Here is a 19,036-nt window from a genome sequence, read left to right as displayed (position 1 = left end):
ACTGTTATCTTCTCAGCTTTATCTTGGTTCAGCCAAAGAGCACTGAGAACACTGAAAATTGAAAGCCCTTGCTAGTAAGACCTAGGTCTGCGTATCAGGCCCATCAACCTTGAGGCCAACTACTGGAGGATACAACATCTGTTCCTCTCCCACCATCCTAGCTGCCCAGCAGCTAGAAACACTGCCATACAGCCCTGGTTGAATCATACAGAAACGGGTACTGATCTTTATAAAACACAAACCTGAGGCACAGCTGGCTTCAGTGATCCAAATGAGATCATCATATTAGAGAAAGGTCCAAATCAAGGTGTAGACATCTTGGCTCAGATACCTGCTCTTACAGGTGTGACTTGACTCAGATTCCTGGCCAAAGTATCTTGCTTTACAGCTCTCAAATCAGGTGCCTGGCTTACCTCCACACTGTTCTTGGCTCAGATGTCAGAGCTGTAGGACTCTGGAGTGTGGTTAGAAAGAAATTAGATGGCTATGAGAGTGGATGATTCACAGCGAGGTTATGTGCCTGGGATGACATCCCTGAGCTATCCTCTGTCTCTAAAAGCTGCTTGCTGTAAACAGACTTTTTGTCATTCATATTAATTAGCACCCTTCACAAGTAAGAAGCTTTACTTCTCTTTGGTTAAGCTAAGGTATAAAGAAGAAAAAGGACTTATATTTCAGAGCCCAGGCTAGATGCTGGCTTCTGACTTCCCCATCCTGGGAAGGACTAGGGCTACAATACTCCTGAAAAATCTCCCTTCCTCAGTTTAGATCAGCTCTGCCAGCTACCTGAGGTGTGGACATGGATCCCTTATCCTGTCCCAGCTTCTGACACCATCCCCAAAGAATGAAGCTAGCTGCTGCCAGCTCTGTGATGGGGAGGGCATGTAAGTATCTCAAGAAGCAAGACAGATGGACTCCTTAAGAGACAAAAAAACTCCCCTGATAACTGAAATTTGAAATTAAGAGTATAATCCAAGGCCTTGTGAGCCTACCAGCATAGGGAACTCAATATTTTTCTTTGTAGCAAAGTAACAGTAGCTAGAGTCAGCTGTGTGCAATATTTTCCTTGGAGTAAGATGGGAAGTAAAACAAAAACCAGTGGTCTGCTTGTTACCTGAGCTAAGCTTTATCTCTGTCTCTCTGTCTCAAGCTCCCTGACACTCATTTCCCACAGGGGAGGAGCAGCATCCTGTCCATACTCACCTGGCCTCTCAGGTAGTGTCTCATGTGGCATGTGTCAGAAGTGGAAATATTGCCCCTGGGTTCATTCTGTGTTGTCTTTGGCAGGTGTGACCAATGGCTTTGGAAAACACACTGAAAGTGGGTCTGACTCGGAATGTAGCTTGGGCCTCAGTGGTGGACTGGCCTTTGAAGCTTGCAGGTAAGAGCTCTTGACTCTCAAAGCTTTGACAGCAACTCTGCCACCTCCCTTCATTCTCCCGTTGTGATAGATTGAACTTCCTTCTTATCTCTGTTCCCAGCCCTGAAGCTCCTAGGAAACAGAATGACCCTTGGCTCTCAGGTCTGCTCTAAGAGAGGAGAAGTAGTGTTGATAATTTTATAGGGTTTGTGTGGCTAAATAGCTTATTACCCAGTGAAGTTAGCATATGAGCCACTGCCCCTACTGCATACACACTGTGTAACCCAGCTTTATCATGGGTCTAGGTTGTTAGAGTTTTACCTTGACTTGTTGGGTTTCATAGCATGGGCCTCTGTATCCTTTCTCCTCCACCACCTAGTGCTGGTCCTGAGGAATCAAACCAGGGCTTCAGGAATGCTAGATAAACACTCTACCACTAAGCCACATTCCTAACTCTAGCATTCAGTTGTTGTTGTTGTTTTTGTCATTTGTGGGGCTTGAACTTTGGGCCTGGACACTGTCCCTGAGCTCTTAGGCTCAAGGCTATCGGTCTGCCACTTAAGCCACAGTGCCAATTCTGGTTTTGTGGTTAATTAGAGATAAGAGTTTCACAGTCTTTAGTGTCCATGTTGGCTTTGAACTGTTATTCTCATAGCTCAGCCTCCTGAGTAGCTAGGATTACAGGCGTGAGCTACCAGTGCCCAGCATAGCCTTTAGTTTTTTGAGACAATGTCTTAAGCTCACGCTGACCTCAAACTCCTGATCCTCCTGCCTTAGCCTCCCAGTACTAGGTAAATTATAGGCGTACAAACCATATCGAGGGGTCTTAGCCTGGAATGAGCAGGTAGGAAATTTAGAATTGTTTTTATTGAGCAAAGGCCCCAGCTTGTCAATCATCCTTGAGCTGAGAAGGGATTAGTTTCCTTTTGTCATTCTTTAACCTGATAACATTCTGAGACTAGAACTTTAAAGTTCCTTTCAAGTCCATGGTTATTAAGCCTTTTATTGTTTATTCTGCAAGACCCCTTCATTATCCGTTTCTAGAAATGAAAGATCATCATTGCCACAAAGGAAAAATGACCATTTCTAAACCATATGCCATGACCCACCGTAGTTATTAAGTGGCTTCTATATTCAGAGTAGGGTAAAAAATGTTTCCAGGCAGCACCCAAGGCTAGTGTCTGGTTCTGAAGTGTTTCCAAGGCAGTTGAGTCCATGTTCTGTGAGGTGCTTCTGCTACCCTGTCCACTGGGATCTAGGTGGGGCCTTGGAGGCCCTCAGATATCCCTTGACCTTCACTGGTTCCCCGCTTTGATTCCTTTGAAATTTTTCTTCCTACAAAGCTTCTAAATTGCCCTAGCTTTTTCCTTCATCGCAGCCTCTAGAAGTGCAGGAAGAGAAAGTGGGGGGGAAAGTTACCAGACAGAGGGAGGACCAATTTCAGAATCACAGAAAATGTTTCTAATCTACTCCCAGGTTCTAATTCCTGCCTTCATTCAGAGATGAACTCAGTGGGTGACTGAGGTAGGAGGATCATCTGGAGCTACACAGTGTGTTCAAGACCAGCCTGAACTGCAGAACTACATAGCAAGACCTTGTCTCAAAAACAAAATGGGGGAGGGGACAGAGGATGAAAGGGTTCCCTCATGCATGAGAGAGCCTAAGCTAGTTAATTTGACTTGGGATGTGAGCAAGATCATCCAACTGTAACTTCTAGCCCTTGACCAGAAAGTGGAAAGTGTGCTGTTCTCCCTGCATAAAAGAAAGGGCACCCTTCCCAGTTCTGACTCATGAGAAACATGCCAGACCAGGCTTTTGTGAGCTTATTGATTCAGGTGTTGTTTGCCTTTGTGTAGATTCCAGTCCAATGTCACTGATTTTTTTACTGGTGCTGCTGCTTGATAGAGAACAATAGCCTTGGAAGGCATTTTCTCTTGAACTCAGTAATTCTCAGTGGAATGTCATACTTTAAAATGGGAGATCCAGCAACTCTAACTACAGTGGGATTTTTGTGTGTGTGCCTGTGTGTTAGTCTTAGTGCTTGAACTCTAGCCGGGGCTCTGCCCCTGATCCATACTTCTGGCATTTTTGTTAGTTAATTAGAGATTGGAATCTCATGGGCTTTTGTGCCAGAGCTCTGGGACTGGCTTTGAACCTCCGTCCTCAGATCTTAGCCTCCAAAGTAGCTGGGTTTATAGGCATGAGTCACTTGTGCCTGGCTAAATACAGTTTTGTTTTGTTGTTGTTGTTGTTGTTGTTGTTATTGCTGTTTCCTCTCCACTATGTATAACTACATAAAGAAAAAACTGATTTTTTTTTGGGGGGGGGGTGTCAGTTGTGGGACTTAAACTCTGGGCCTGGCTGCTGTCCCTGAGCTTTTCAGCTCAAGGTTAGTGTTCTAGCACTTGAGCCACAGGGCCACTTCCAGCTTGAGATAAGAATCTCAAAGTTTGAGATACGAGTCTCACAGACTCTGTTGCCAGGACTGGCTTTGAACCCCCATCCTCAGATCTCAGCCTCCTTAGTAGCTGGGATTACAGGTGTGAGCCACCAGCACCTGCAAAAAACTGATATTTTTAGACTGGAATCAATCCCAGAATTAGAAATAACCTTGAAAGAACTGGTCACCTCCCTATTCCTCCTTACCCAGCTGTCCCTTAGTTGATCTTTTCTGTTGGTCTTCCAAATAAGTTGGGGCTACAACTTCTTTCTATAGGTCATTCATCCAACTACTTATAGTAAACACTTGGTAGATGCCAGGCTCTATTCTACATTGATAAGATATCTGTTCTTCTGGAAGTTATCTTGTAAAAGGGGAAATGGAGGTTGAGTCAGTAAATAAGATAATTATAGATTGGGTTGCTTCCTTAGACCTGGACAACTTGAACAGATAAAACTGAAATGCAGGCCTCACAGACCTCTCCCCTCCCCCCTTATTTTTTAAGCAGCATGGGCCACTGCTCCCACCATTTTGGGGGGGGGGGGCTGGTCCTGAGGCTTGAACTCACTTTAGCCACAGCACACCACTTCCAGCTTTTTCTATGTATGTGGTACTAAGGAATCGAGCCCAAGTCTTCATGCACGCTAGGCAAGTACTCTACCACTAGGCCAAAACTCCTGGTCCCCCGACCTCCTATAATGTTGTATCCTATTTAAGTGAAATCATCTTTCTCAGAACTTAGCATTCTATAATATAACAGTAGTTAAAAAATTATCTCGAGGGCCAGGAGTTTGGTCTAGTGGTAGAGTGCTTGCCTAACGTGCACAAAGACCTGAGTTTGATTCCTTGGTACCAGATACACAGAAATAGCCAGAAGTGCTGTGGCTCAAGTGATAGAGCTCTAACCTTGAGAAAGCCCAAGGACAGTGCTCAGACCCTGAGTTCAAGCCCTGGGACTGACAAAAATAAAATTACCTTGAGTAAATCATTAAAATGTACAGCCTTCTATGTAATGACTGCCACTGCCATCCACTAGATAACATAGTGTAAGCTTTGTGTATTAACTTTTTTTTCAAGTTTTTTTTTATTGTAATTAATAGAAGGGTTACATTATATTCACCAGATAGAAGGTGCAATACTTCACAAACATCGATACCCCATCTCATCTCATGTTTTTGTCCCCATTTCCTTCCTCCCACCCCCTCCTCTCATCTTGCCCCCCCCAAACCCTGTATTAACTCTTTTTTTTTTTTTTTTTTTTTTTTTTTTTTTTGCCAGTCCTGGGCCTGAGCACTGTCTTTGGGGTTTTTCTCAAAGTTAGTGCTCTACCATTTGAGCCACAGTACCACTTCCAGCTTTTCTACGTATGTGGTACAGAGGAATCAACCCAGGTCTTTATGCATGCTAGGCAAGCACTCTACCACTAGGCCAAACTCCCAGCCCCTGTATTAACTTCTTAAATCCAATTAACCCTATGTGGAGGGCGTGGGAAACACTTTCAGGGAAGTTAAGTAACTCAGGGTCACAGAACTAATGAGAAGAGCTGGATTTTGAATCCTAGTAGTCTGGCTCCAGAGTTTTATTAGCTACTTTGCTTTTCTGTTGTATTCCTGCGTTTTAGTTGAGCAAAGTTTTCTTAACATAAAGATAAAAGTCAGGCCCGTCGTGGTTGCTCACACCTGTAATCTAGACTACTCAGGAGGCTGAGATCTGAGGATTGAAGTTCAAAGCCAGCCCAGTCATTAAAGTCTCTGAGACACTTATCTCTAGTTAACTACCAGAAAACTGGAAGTGAAACTGGCTCAAAGGGTAGGGCGGTAGGTTTGAGCTAAAGAGCTCAGGGACAACCCAGACCCAGGGTTCAAGTCTCATGACTGCCAATAAATAAATAAGTCAGTTAAACTGAGTGCCATTTAAGTCTGGGCAAACAAAAGTCCTCAGCCATGTTATTTTTACCTGAAAGGGCTCTGGGTCTCATGCATTCTAGGCAAGCACTCTTATGACTAAGCCAAACTTCTGGCCCTGAAAGCTCTCATTTTTTGTTGTACATTTGAATTGCATATGAAACTACTTAAAAAATACTAAGGTCGAATGGGCCTCAGTTCAACTATTGCCCTGTGTTTCCATGCCAGATCTCCTTATTACCTTCTAGTCTTTGTCTAAAATAGACTTTACCCCTTTGCAGTAGCTATATATACTTTTTAGTGTTAAAAAAAAATCCATCTCTATCCAAGAAAAACTTCACACATAAACCATTGAGATGTGAGAAGTAGATTTCTTTTTTCGATTTAAAAATGTCTTTTCTAATTCTGGAAGTATGATATGTCCATTATAGAAAATTGGGAAGCTAGGCAAAATTTTAGACCTCAATATCAGTTGGTTTCTGCAGATGGAGAATGTAAACCACAGAGTAAGGCATTCTAGACAAATGTGAGATGGCCGCTCCTCATGTCAAGGCTGCTGGGGCTCTGGATGGATTGACCAGAGATCAGGTGACCGTTCTGTGGATGAAGTACGAGGAACTTGGACTGGAACCTCTTTCTAGGTTTAATCCTTCCATCTGATGGAATGATTCCTGGAACCGGGTGGGGGCTTGGAGGTGGGTAGTGTTGGGAATCTTTAGGGGAAGTTGAATCGCCATCCTCCCCCAGGGCTTTTGCAGCACCAGTCCAGTTATGATAGGAAAGCAGGAATGCATATGATAGCCATTGAAGCTGCTCATCTCACCCCTTTCCCTGCTCTGTATGTAGTGATCCGGTGCCCCCCAAACGCAGCCGTGGGAAGCCAGCCCTGTCCAGAGTGCCCTTCCTAGAAGGTGTGAACGGAGACTCCGACTACAGTGTTTCAGGTGAGAAGGGTATTCAGGCAGTTGGGGAGCCATACTGTCTGAGGAGCCAGTTCTGTGGGCTTCTGTGCTGCTGGTGCTTAGAACTAGGCAGCCTCTCCTTGAGCTCCCCAAGCTCTTGGTCACTGGCCAAAGGGATGGCCTCTGTTTCTATGCCAGTCCTACTTTAAAAAACAAACTTGAATTGACTAGGCAGTACATACCCCTAGTACTAACTCTCCTCTGTGTATATAAACCAAAGCCTGTGTTTCTAGTTGAGAATGAGTAGAGAAGCCTAATAGATGTTCTCCTAAATCATTCCTTTGTTCCAGTTAATAATATACCCTGGAGATTCTTCTGTGCTTTATCTTGGCAACCTAGAGTCCCATTATATAGAGAGATACTTTCATTTGTTTAGCTAGCCCTGTATCGATGGACATTTAGATTGCACTTATAATCAGTATTACGTTGAGTATCATATCTATACGTATATCGTTTTATATTCCTGGGGACTATATGTATGATAGTGAAATTGTTGGATTAAAAGAAGTGTGCTTTGTAATTTTGATGGGTATTGCCTGTCTAATTGCTCACTAATCAGTGATAGCCTGTTATTACTGAATCTCACATATAATCTTGTCATTTACACCGAATTGACCTTAGATCAGTAAAGGATAGGGCCAGGCCAGGAGGAGGGAAGGAGCCTGGAACGGTGCTCAGGTGGAGTAGGTACAAAGCTGGCCATTCTCTGAGCTCACCCTTGTCTGGCCCTGTGTACTTTGGATGCGCTGTCTTCGAAGTTTCCATGTAATATACAGGCCGCAAGACTTCTTTGCCCCTCTTTCCTTTTCCAGCTGATTTCTTCTCCTTTAGCATTATTTCCTTTCTGTGTGTATGGTGATAGCTGCATGCCTGTGTGTTTCATTACTCTGTGTGACTGTCAGCACCCAGAAGGCAGGGCTCATGGCTAGATGAATCTGTACCATATCCAACCTTGAAACCAGGAGTGGATTGGCATACTTTATGCTTCTGGTGATAACATTTTATTCTTACTTTTAAAATCCACATATTTAAAATGATGCTGAAAGAAATTTTAAAAGGGAATTAACCTCTTGGTTTCATCATCTTAACATGGTTCTCTTTCATTTCTCTGTGTTGCCTTCTGTTTATTTTAGGCATGTTTTTAACAAAGTGCTAATCTAAAACATGTACTTTTGTGTTTGACTTTAAAAAGAAATCCAGTATCTCATCACTTTTTTCATGTTGACACATGATCTTTACCTCATATTATTGGAATAAGGTATCTAACAATGCTTTAAAATTTGCTTAACTATTCTAACATTAGACATTTGGGTCATCTCCAACTTTTAGACCAACATTACATATCATATAGTGAGCCCATATTTTTTGTTCAAAATCCTTTTATTCATTTGTGAAGTTGTTTTTCTTAGAATAAACTACCGAGGAAGGAACTTACTGGAACAGATGGTTTATCCACTTTATCCTGAAACATATTGCCAGATTACATTCTGAAGGAATTGCACTGGTCTGTGGTTTCATCCACAGTGTGCACCCGCTCCCTCTCACCTTTCTCTGCAGCACTGGGTCTTCCTGCTGTTTTCTCACTAGAGGCAGAACAGTATGGCTTTGTTCTCTTCAATGTTTGTTTTTAATTACAAATGAGTGATACTATTTCCTTAAAAATAAACTCTGTCGGAGTGGAGCCTTGGTTGAGTCTTCCTCCCATCCTCAGTTTGTAGGCAGAGGAGGAAGGAAAGGATTCTCTAATGAATACGTGTGTCTCATGTATTGGGTAGAGGATGAAGTAAACTGAGATGTCCCTGCCCCAAGATGAACTCCTACTATAAGATTCTGACAAAAGCAGGCACATGCTGAGCATGGTTGGCAGATAATAATAATAATAATAATTTTCACAATCAGGAACCTAAGATAGAAAGGTTACCCTGAGGGACCGGGAGTTTGGCCTAGTGGTAGAGTGCTTGCCTAGCATGCACGAAGACCCGGGTTCAATTCCTCGGTGCCCCACATACATAGCAAAAAGCCGGAAGTGGTGCTGAGGGTCAAGTGGTAGAGCTCTAGCCTTGAGAAAGCCCAAGGACAGTGCTCAAGCCCTGAGCCCAAGCCCAGGCCTGGCAAAAAAAAAAAAAAAAAGAAAGGTTACCCTGAGCTTCATATGGAATTCAGGATCTCTCTGAGGGACATAGAGACCTAATCTCTAAGAAAGAAGAGCTGAGAGTATAGCTCAGTCATAGACTGCTTGCCTAGTGTGCTCAGGTCTGGGGTTCAATCCCTGACTCTGGAGGAGGCGAGGAAACGGTCACAAAAGACCTGCAGACCTGCTTGGCTCTGCTGATTGCTGTGACCTAATAACCCTGTTAGCATCTGGTTTATACTGGGTAGGATGTCCTTTCCATGAAACCCCCATCATCAAGACTCCCTACTCAAGGCCAGGTAGTGGTAGGAGGGCTGCTCAAGATGAGATTTGGCTCTTCTCCGAGGCCTAGAGATGATCCAGTTATGTTTTTCCTAGGACAAGCCATTCTAGGGCTCAGGTTCAGAGGTTGGTAAACTATGGCCTGCTGCTTGTTGAAAAATGGCCCATGAACTAAGAATATTTGTATGCTTTTAAATGGCTAACAAGAAAACCAAAAGAAGAATGGTTGACATGCTATAATGTGAAACTGACATGAAATTCAAATTCCATTTCCAAAATAGTTTTACTGGGACAAAGCCACATTCATTTGTGAACAGATTGGTGGTGGCTTTCCTCGTGTTGTAGCTGCAAAATTGCGTAGTCGGACAGAGACCACACGGCCCATAAAAACCTGAAGTGTTCACTACTTGGCCATTCATGGAACTAGTTTGCTGACCCCTGATCTAGTCTAAAATCACTTGAGAGAGCAGAGAAGAGGAAGGGTGGAGGGCCTGTTGCTGACTCATTCCTGGGCTGCCCCAATCAAAGGAAAGCCACAGGCAGGGCTTTGGGGTACCATTCCAAGTCCCCTTTGGGCACTGTTTCCTCCCCTCCCCCACCCCCAGGCAGAAGCCTTCTGATGCCCTTTGAAGACCGCGGAGACCTGGAGCCCCTGGAGCTGGTGTGGGCCAAGTGCCGAGGCTATCCCTCCTACCCTGCCTTGGTGAGTCTGCCCCAGACGCCACCCTCTTGCCTACCTTGGGCGGCTCTGGCCCTTGCCTTGCCTTGGGGGCTTATCTGATTGGATCAAGCCAGAGTACAGTGGTGGGAGTCAGTGCCTTTAGCTGCAGAGGGAGGGGGGCTTACCTCAGGCTATGCTGGGAAGACCAGCCAGGGTCCCAGCTGTGGGAGCGCTCCAAATAGACTAAAAGTACAAAGACACTAGGGTTCTTAGAGTTTTAAATAGCACTTGTTTATTTGCTTATGTGTAAAAGTAGGGATTTAAAACACGTTTAGATACTGCTTAGATGCTTTATTAAACATCCATCATGCTAAATCTGTGAAACACAAAAGCAAAGTATGCTTATTCCTATTTTGCAGGAAAGAGAGCATAATCTGTTAACTGTGGTCAGCCAGCTAATAAATGGCAGAGTTGGAATTTAAGCCCAAGGCTCAATATGTGTGAAGTCAGAGCTTGTGTCCTGAGCCACGGAGTTCAGTGTCACCCACAGTTCTGTCCAGGATTACCTGACATCTATCTGCTTTGGTTTTGTTTTTGTTTTTAATGCATAAACATACATGTGTAAGAGGCCATGTTCTGTTTTTAACCTCCTTTTCACTTTCTCATTTTATACTATTAAACATTCTCCTCCATCACATCAGTTTAATGATTATGCTTTCAGTTGTGTTCATGTACCATATTTCAATTTATTTCCTAGCTGCTCATTGAGTTGGAATTTTCACTGTGGTAAGCAGCAGCAAATGTCACTGTAGCCTTACCATTGTATACATTCATGATTGTTTCTTTCCGCTGAATTCTTTGGGGTGCCTTCTGGGACAAAGTCTCTACAGAATTGTGATACAGGTTGCAAAGTTGCTTCAAAGCTCCAATTTATACTCCTACCAGCAGTAGCTAAAGATTCCATCCATACCACCTTGAATAAGTTGTCCCTTAAAACTTCATTAAAGTTGGAATGTCCCTTGGCTCTGGAAGATACCACTAATTCTAAATCTTTAGGGTGTGTCAGAATCACCTGAAAGAATTTTCTAAACAAATGCCATCTCTACCCTGTGACTGCCAAATTAGATTCTCTGAAGCATGAATATTTTTTTCAGAAGTTTTTTTTTTAAGTGATCTGTAGTATAGGATAGGAACAGCCCAACCTCTCCTGAATACAGAACTCTTCTACCACCCTGTCCTTATCTGCTGATCTAGAGCTTAAATGCAGCCTCTTTTAAGTTAAAGCAGGTAGGCACGGGTAGGCATTCATATCCTGGTCCTGAGATAGATAAAAAGAACTCTCAAAGAGATAATGTAGTTTGCTGGAGCTTTACTGGGACTCTTTCCCTCCTCCTCAGCAGTGGCAGGTATGGAAAGTTCCACAGTATGTTCCAACAGCTAGAGACATGGGGCCAGGGGCTGTTTGATTTCATAAGGTTCTGGGGTTGGGCTGAAACCACAGAAACCCCAGCTTAGGTCATTAAGGAAGTGATTGGCACTGTGCAGGCTTGGGCATTTATTTAAACCTTACCATGCAGAAAAGCCAGTCTAAAACTCATATTTTTACAAAGAAATTTAACTACCACCTGAATACACCCTGTTTTTTATTTCTGTGCTTGCCCAGTGCTTTTCCTATGTCTACTTCAATATGTATTTGCATGTTGTGTTTTATCTTTTTCTTCAGGCTATCCTTTAAACAAATGTATTTTTTGGTTTGAGATTTATTTTTTGGAGGGGTGGCATAAAAGTAATGTACTACATTATAGAAAAGTAACGCAAACCCATCATTTCCATGTGTTGACTCTGAAGTATTTTGCATTGTTCCTTCTTTTCTTGTTCACATATTATAGTTACATATATAGTATGCTTTATCCATTTATTAATATATAAGATGTTTAATTTTGGGCCAGGAGTTTGATAGAGTGCTTGCCTAGCTTGCATGAAATCCTGGGTTCAATTCCTCGGTACCACATACATAGAAAAAAGCCAGAAGTAGTGCTATGGCTCAAGTAGTAGAGCTCTAGCCTCAAGAAGACCCAAGGACAGTGCTTAGGCCCTGAGTTAATGCCGTAGGGCTGGCCCAAAAAAAAAAAAACTTAAAATTTAACACAAGCTTTATTTCCAAGCCATTTTACATCTGCACAGCATTCATTGAGTGAATGGGATTTTCTTATTTTGGGGGGATAAAAGCTGTCCTCAGATGGCAGACTTAGCTAGCCACCTTGCTTTTGCCATCGGGAAGTTTTTTCACACACACACACACACATACACACACACACACTCTCATGCCCCCCCAACCCCCAGCCAGCATGCTACAGTCAAGAGGGAATGTATCAGAAGAGATATGTTCCCTAGTGGTATGCAAGAAAATTCAGAAGGGCTGCTATGGTTGCTCTTTACGACCCCTAGTTTTAGTTCCAGGAAGACTAGCAGTCTGGGAGATAAAATTTTGACCAAACTTATAGCAGGCTGGTAGAGTAGGGGGTGGGGTTTTTTGTTGTTGCTTTGGTTTGGTTTTCTTAAACTCTTCACCAGAGCACCTGCTTTCAGCTAGCTGCTGGTCTTCAGAGGGATGTGGGAAACTGGCAGACACCCAAAGGTAAATAATGGGAGCAGTTTATTATGAGAAGAGGCCCACTGGGACAGCGTATAGGAATTAAGACTGCTCCTTCTCTAGAGAGGGCTGCTTCCTTGGTAAGCTTCCAAGTATCCACAGGTTACCAGCCAGCTTCTGGAAGCAAGGACTATGCAGGAGGTATCCTGAAGCTGACACTCATGCCTTGGCTGAGCATCTGGTTTTAGTTCAAATGTCTGGTTTTAGTCTGGCCCTGGCTTCAGCCAATTCTGTCGCTCTCCACACCTGTCAGCTAACCTGTCAATAGACTTCTCAGCCTTAGTAAAACATTGAAATGGGATGATGTGTGAGTAATTAGAGTTTTGGAAGCTTAAAAGTGTTATACACCTGGAGAATTATTGTTGTGCCAGTGCTAAACATCACTCTGAGCTAGGCAGTGGTACTAAGCCCAAGAAACAAACAGAACAAGACAAGCCCAGCCCCTGCACTTTAGGAGCTTGCTGCCTCAAGGCTTAGTTCCTTCGGTAATCCTTGATTCATCATTTTCCTCACCACCGACTCTCCAAGCTCAATCATCCCACCTCCTTTCTAATCTTTCCATGGAGATGGCCCATATGTATCTGGCTCAGGCCAGAATTACAGACAGGAAGGTGGCGGGTAGCCAGCTATACACAGCTGTACATGGAACTGAAAAACTATTCGTCTTGCTGATGCAGAAGCCTTCATAGCATGGTCTCTAGGCAAGATCCCTGCACATTTGAGATGAGTTACAAAGGTGATTCGGGGGCCACGAGCATAGCCTAGTGGTAGAATGCTTGCCTAGCATGCATGAAACCCTAGGTTCAATTCCTTGGTACCATATACACAAAAAAGGCTGGAAGTAGTGCTGTGGCTCAAGTGGCAGAGCACTAGCCTTGAGCAAAAAGTATCCAAGTACAGACCAGGAGTTTGGCCTAGTGGTAGAGTGCTTGCCTAGCATGCATGAAGACCCAGGTTCAATTCCTCAGTACCACATGCATAGAAAAAAGCTGGAAGTGGTGCTGAGGCTCAAGTGGTAGAGCTCTAGCCTTGAGAAAGTCCAAGGACAGTGCTCAGGCCATGAGCTCAAGCCCAGGACTGGCAAAAAAAAAAAGTATCCAAGTACAGTGCCTAGGAGTGGTAACAACAAAAGTGATTTAGGGGCGTAGGAATGGCCTCCTGTCTCCCTCCCCCCTCCCCCCTCCCCCCTCCCTCCTCTCTCCTCTCTCCTCTCTCCTCCCTCCTCCCTCCTCTCTCCTCCCTCCTCTCTCCTCTCTCCTCTCTCCTCTCTCCTCTCTTTGTGAGACTTAAACTCATGGTCTGGGCACTGTCCCTGAGCTTTTTCTGCTCAAGGGAAGTGCTCCACCACTTTGAGCCACAGCACCACTTACGCTTCCTGGTGGTTAATTGGAGATAAAAGTCTCATGAGGGGCCGGGAGTTTGGCCTAGTGGTTAAAGTGCTTGCCTAGCATGCATGAAGACCCAGGTTCGATTTCTCGGTACCACATACATAGAAAAAAAAAAGGCCGGAAGTGGTGCTGAGGCTCAAGTGGTAGAGCTCTAGCCTTGAGAAAGTCCAAGGACAGTGCTCAGGCCCTGAGCCCAAGCCCAGGACTGGCAAAAAAAAAAAAATCTCCTGGACTTTCCTGCCTGATGACTTTCATCCCAGGGATCCTGGAATACCAGCCCCCTAAGGAGCTAGGACGATGGGTGTAAGTAAGCTACTAGCACCTGGCCTCGTTTATTGTCTGGGAGATTGAGAGGAAGAGGTTTACCTATCCAGTTTGGATATCAAAGGTAGCCCACTAAGTCCTGACACCCTCACCCCCTGCAGGCTTTCTGCTACTTCTCTCTTGGCTCTGGGGCCTTTAGTTGTTGGCGCATGCTCCCTCACAGGAAGGGCTAGTTGAGCAGGCTGGAAGATTAGAACAGTGAACTGGGAAACAGTCAAGGCTTCCATTTGGGGGTTCTGTGGGTACCATTTCCTCTATCCCTTAATTGTAGGCAGGGCTACAGTCTAAGTATGGCTTAGCTGTGGGTTGCTTTTGTGGCTCATCAGTCAGTTGGGTCCCTGAATACCTACCCTGTCCCATTAAGTTCTTGACTCCTTTCTGCCTCCAGATCATCGATCCGAAGATGCCCCGAGAGGGCCTCCTGCACAATGGTGTCCCCATCCCTGTCCCCCCTCTGGACGTGCTGAAGCTGGGAGAGCAGAAGCAGGCAGAGGTTGGAGAGAAGCTCTTCCTTGTCCTCTTCTTTGACAACAAGCGCACCTGGTGAGTGGTAGTGTGGTCCTGAACCCATGCCAGGGTGTGAGCTCCAGGTAAAGGGACATGCTTTGCCTGGTGGTAGTTAGCCCACACATAAGCATGTTCATGAGAACGGAATGTTACCATGTGTGTCATAGCATGTCTAGGAATGGGATTGCAGGTAAGACTCCCTGGGAAGTGCTCTGTGGCTGAAGCTTGAGTTGGAAACCATCTCAGGAGTCTTGAGAAGGAAGTCTGCAACTCTGGGCAGGGGAAGAAGTCAAACTGTAGTGCATTTGAAACAGATGGGTCTTATTTAGCCCATCCTCTGGGAGCTTAGGGAGGAAAGGGGAAGTGGCTGGGGACATCTCTGGGGAGGGGAGAAGCCTCAGCCACATAAACTCCAGGGTAGATGATTCCTGGAGAGAAACAGCTGAGAGCTATCTCTGCCCCTACCCCACCCCCGTGGTTGGTGTAGGTATCTCATTATCAGCAGGAGAATGCTGTCACTTCAGCTTCTGCAGAATTAGGTAGAATCATCTAGCAAAAAGAATCATACTGGGGCCGGGAGTTTGGCCTAGTGATAGAGTGCTTGCCTAGCATGCACGAAGACCCGGGTTCGATTCCTCGGTACCACATACATAGAAAAAAGCCAGAAGTGGTGCTGAGGCTCAAGTGGTAGAGCTCTAGCCTTGAGAAAATCCAAGGACAGTGCTCAGGCCCTGAGCTCAAGCCCAGGACTGGCAAAAAAAAAAAAAAAAGAATCATACTAATAATTGCTCTTGAGTGTTTACTCTTGCTGTAGACAAATTGCTATTAAACACACAATTGTGTTTAATCTCAGTTAAATCTTAACTGTCACAATCTATTTTTTCATATAAGAAAACTGAGATTTAGAAAGCCAAGGCTCAAGCTTGATGTGGTAGAATAGCCTATAATCTCAATACTGTGGAGTCTGAGACAGGAGGATCATAGATTTAAGGCCAGAATGAGTTACATAACAAGAGCCTATCTTGAAAAAAAATAAAAGCAAGTCAGGCTAGACACTGGTGGCTCATGCCTGTAATCCTGGCTAATCAGGTGGCTGAGATCTGAGGAATCCAATTTGAAGCCAGCCTGGGCAGGAAAATTAGAGAGCTCTTTATCTCCAATTAACCACCAGGAAACCAGAAGTGGAGTGGTGGTGTAAGTGGTAGAGCACTAGCTTTGAGCAGAAAAAGCTCAAGGACAGCACCCCAACCCAACAACAACAAAAAAAGGCAAGTCAAGATTCCATTGACAGAACTAGGGTGCAAACCAAGATCTGGCTGCACATTAGATTTACCTGGGATTTTAAAACTCATTCTTTCACTCTCTTACACACACTATCTGTCTTTCTGTCTGTCTCTCTTGTGTGTCTCTGTCTCTGTTTCTGTCTGTCTCTCTGTGTCTCTGTCCCTCTCTCCCGCTCTCCTCATCTCTCCCCTCTCCTTCATCGCTCTTTCTCTCTATCATCTCTATTTCTACGTATGGCACCCTCGTTCCCCAAGGCAGAATGAGGTTCAGTGCCCTCCAGGGTCACTCCAGGCCACTCTGTGAGGTGGCAGAGGAGTCCCTCTTGATTCTAGAACCAAAGACCTAGCAGCCAAACAGGGCCGACGCTTCTGCCCTTGCATCCTGTGTTTACTTCCCTCACCTCCCTGATTCTTGGTGGCTTTATCATGGAGTATCCTAGCCCTTCCCCTTGGTGTTGCGTGCCCTAGGCAGGTGAGCCCAGAGGAGCCCTGTACAGTCCATCACACATAGCCCCGTGTCTTTACTGTGCTTGCGTTACAGGCAGTGGCTTCCTAGGGACAAGGTCCTGCCTCTGGGTGTGGAAGATACCGTGGACAAGCTCAAGATGCTGGAGGGCCGCAAGACCAGCATCCGCAAGTCAGTGCAGGTGGCCTATGACCGTGCAATGATCCACCTGAGCCGAGTGCGGGGGCCCCACTCCTTTGTCACCTCCACCTACCTGTGAGGGCGGGGCTGTGCCTGCCTCTGCTCCGCCTCACTTCCATCCCATGGGGCACAGAGAAGCTTCTCCTGTCCCTGCCAGACGTATGGCCGGCAGCTTCCACTTCTCATGGCAGGCCAGGGACTATGACTGTGTCCCTGCAAAGGGAAAGACCTCAGTTTTGACCAATCACATGGTTCCCCTGGAGGGCCTGCTATGTGCCAAAAACTTCTGCCCGAGGTTCCTCGGGATATTCCACTGAAGAACCACTTAGAAGTAGAATCCGCTGTGGGGCTTGAGCCCAGTGGACTCAGCCCAGAAGGCAAGAGGTCCTGAGCTCCTTGAGGGGCAGCCTGGCCCCCTCTCTCCCCTTCCCAGCTAACCACACCTCAGGGCGGGCAAGGTTCGATACTGATCCCAGAGATGCTGTGGATGCACGAGGGTCCCTCGGAGAACCTCTCGGAGCTCCCCTTCTCCCCTCATTACCCATTCTCACTCCTCCCTGCCTCCTCTCCACACCCAGCCCTACCTACATGCTTTCCTTACTTTCCCTCTCTCATGCCAATTTGACAGAAACATTACCAAACTGGTCTTTTTTTCTTCAATATATTATTTGCCTTCTTGCCCAAGTACTCTGCTAGGTGGATATCTCTACCAGCTCCTCAGGGCTCAGGCAGAGGCCAGCCCATCCTGTGAGGGTCCCGTCCACCAGCACACCATTCCCACACTCTAAACCTCTGCTGCTGCTGCTGCTGCTGTGCTGAGGGCCCTGCTGTGTGCTGTGCGCATGTTCACTGTGAGTGGGGCCCTCCCGGCCCCTCCTCTCACTGTGAGGCAGCCTGAGGCTCCTGTCAGCAAACCAGGCTGGCATATGCTGTCTGTCTGCCCACTTGGATGTTGAGGGTGGTGAGGTAGAGCGTGTCCTCTACCCTGCTCCTCTCCTCTTCTGCATCTGCAGCCTCAAGCCTCACTTTCTTTTCTACCATCATGGCCAGCATGGCACCGCCCCCCAGCTCTTTCTGCCTGCCAGGCTCTGCTGCTCCTGCTTCCCACACCAGGGAATGCAACCTTTTTATTTCAAACCTTGTCCCCTTCCCTCTTTCTCTTTCTTCTTACCTTGTCCCAAACTCCACCTTCTCCAAATGGAAGGGGGGGGAAAAAAAGCTGTGAACGAGGAATGCTGATTTGACAAAACAGCGCAACTTTCAGAAGCTTTGACGTCTGTTTTCTGGACGTTTCTTTTCACCTCTTAAGCACCAAAGTCGCAGGCCAGGTTGCAGGCCATTGATTGCCATGTTGATTTTTAACTTGATGTTCTTTTTAATTGTTTTAAATTTTTCATAGGGGAGTTTTGGACAAAACCAAGTCACTGGGGAGATCACTGCCATTTTTACACACACTTTTTAAAAATGCAACCACACACCAACTTCTTATACATGGGACACGAGCCAGAGTTTAAAAAGGGAACCAACAAAACTATAGCATAAAGGATAGGATTTGGGATTTTGTACAATAATAAAAACAATACAGCGTATGGCTAAGGAAGGACATGGTGTATATATTTGTATAATACTGTTCTAAATTATTCAGGCCTATACTTTGCATTCTTGGAGTCCTCATTGTGTGGCCATGTGATGTGGCTTATTTAAAGGAGCCAACATGTCCCCTCCCCAGGTGGTCAGTCAGCTGTGGACTCTGTGACCTTTGTCTAAACCTGTGTTACAAGATCTCGGGTCTCTCTTTTGCTCTCTCTTGCTCTCTCATCTCTTTTTTCCAACACATTCTCTTCTTAGTCTCTATTTTTCAATCTCTAAATCTTTCAGTCTCTGAGTCTCATTTTCTTAGAACATTCTCAGAAGGAGAAATGGCTCAGACCCTGCTGTGGCATGGGGCCTGTGTGTCTCTGTCGCGTCTGCTGTGAAGCACATGATGCTCTATTTATTGTAGAAAGTTGACTTTATTTGCTTCCTAGAATTGTTTATAACAAATGGTATAAGAGAGGTAATAAACAGAGAAAACTATGCCTGTAAAGATTACAAAAGTTAATTTTACCTACTATAATATGACTGTCGGAAACTTATTTTCTCTCTGAGAAATAAATGTTCTAATGGGCATCAGTTGTTGTGCAGTGTTTGCTGGAATCACTGGGGCCACTCAACACCAACTGCCTACCACCTCCTCCAGGGGCCGGGGCTGTTGGGAGTAGGCCTGTCCCTGGAGGGGGCTCTGTGCTCTGTCTGTCTCTTGGGCCTCTGGGAAAGGTGGGAAGATGGCTTCTGTCCGTGTTTCTCTCCCAGAGAATGCTGCCTTTTGGACATAGGAGAGTTAGGCTCCCTTTCCCAGGTCTCAGCTTCTCTGTTGCCATGTTCCTTGAGCTTTACTCATTCAGCTGAAGAGTGGACCGCTGGCATCTCTACCAAGCTGAGACCAAAGGCTGCAA

General features: G+C 45.4%; 1 protein-coding gene across 4 annotated transcripts in view; it reads left to right on the top strand.

The window, feature by feature from the left end:
- Positions 1–18,713, top strand: part of Brpf3 (bromodomain and PHD finger containing 3) — a 41,532-nt gene extending 22,819 nt beyond the window's left edge. The window contains exons 9-13 of one of the 4 annotated variants that reach the window (XM_090355792.1): positions 1,288–1,381; positions 6,551–6,648; positions 9,685–9,782; positions 14,494–14,648; positions 16,437–18,713. In XM_090355792.1, the coding sequence (XP_090211918.1) occupies positions 1,288–1,381; positions 6,551–6,648; positions 9,685–9,782; positions 14,494–14,648; positions 16,437–16,620 (629 nt within the window). In that variant the 3' untranslated portion in view covers positions 16,621–18,713. Of the gene's footprint in view, positions 1–1,287; positions 1,382–2,836; positions 3,394–6,550; positions 6,649–9,684; positions 9,783–14,493; positions 14,649–16,436 lie in introns of those variants that run through there. The other 3 variants (XM_090355793.1, XM_090355794.1, XM_090355795.1) reach the window with 3 other exon arrangements.
- Positions 18,714–19,036: the final 323 nt, after the last annotated feature.

This window comes from Megascapheus bottae, chromosome 22 (genome assembly GCF_031878675.1).
Source record: "Megascapheus bottae isolate mThoBot1 chromosome 22, mThoBot2.hap1, whole genome shotgun sequence".
Lineage (NCBI taxonomy): Eukaryota > Metazoa > Chordata > Mammalia > Rodentia > Geomyidae > Megascapheus > Megascapheus bottae.
This window is presented reverse-complemented; position numbering and strand designations above follow the sequence as displayed.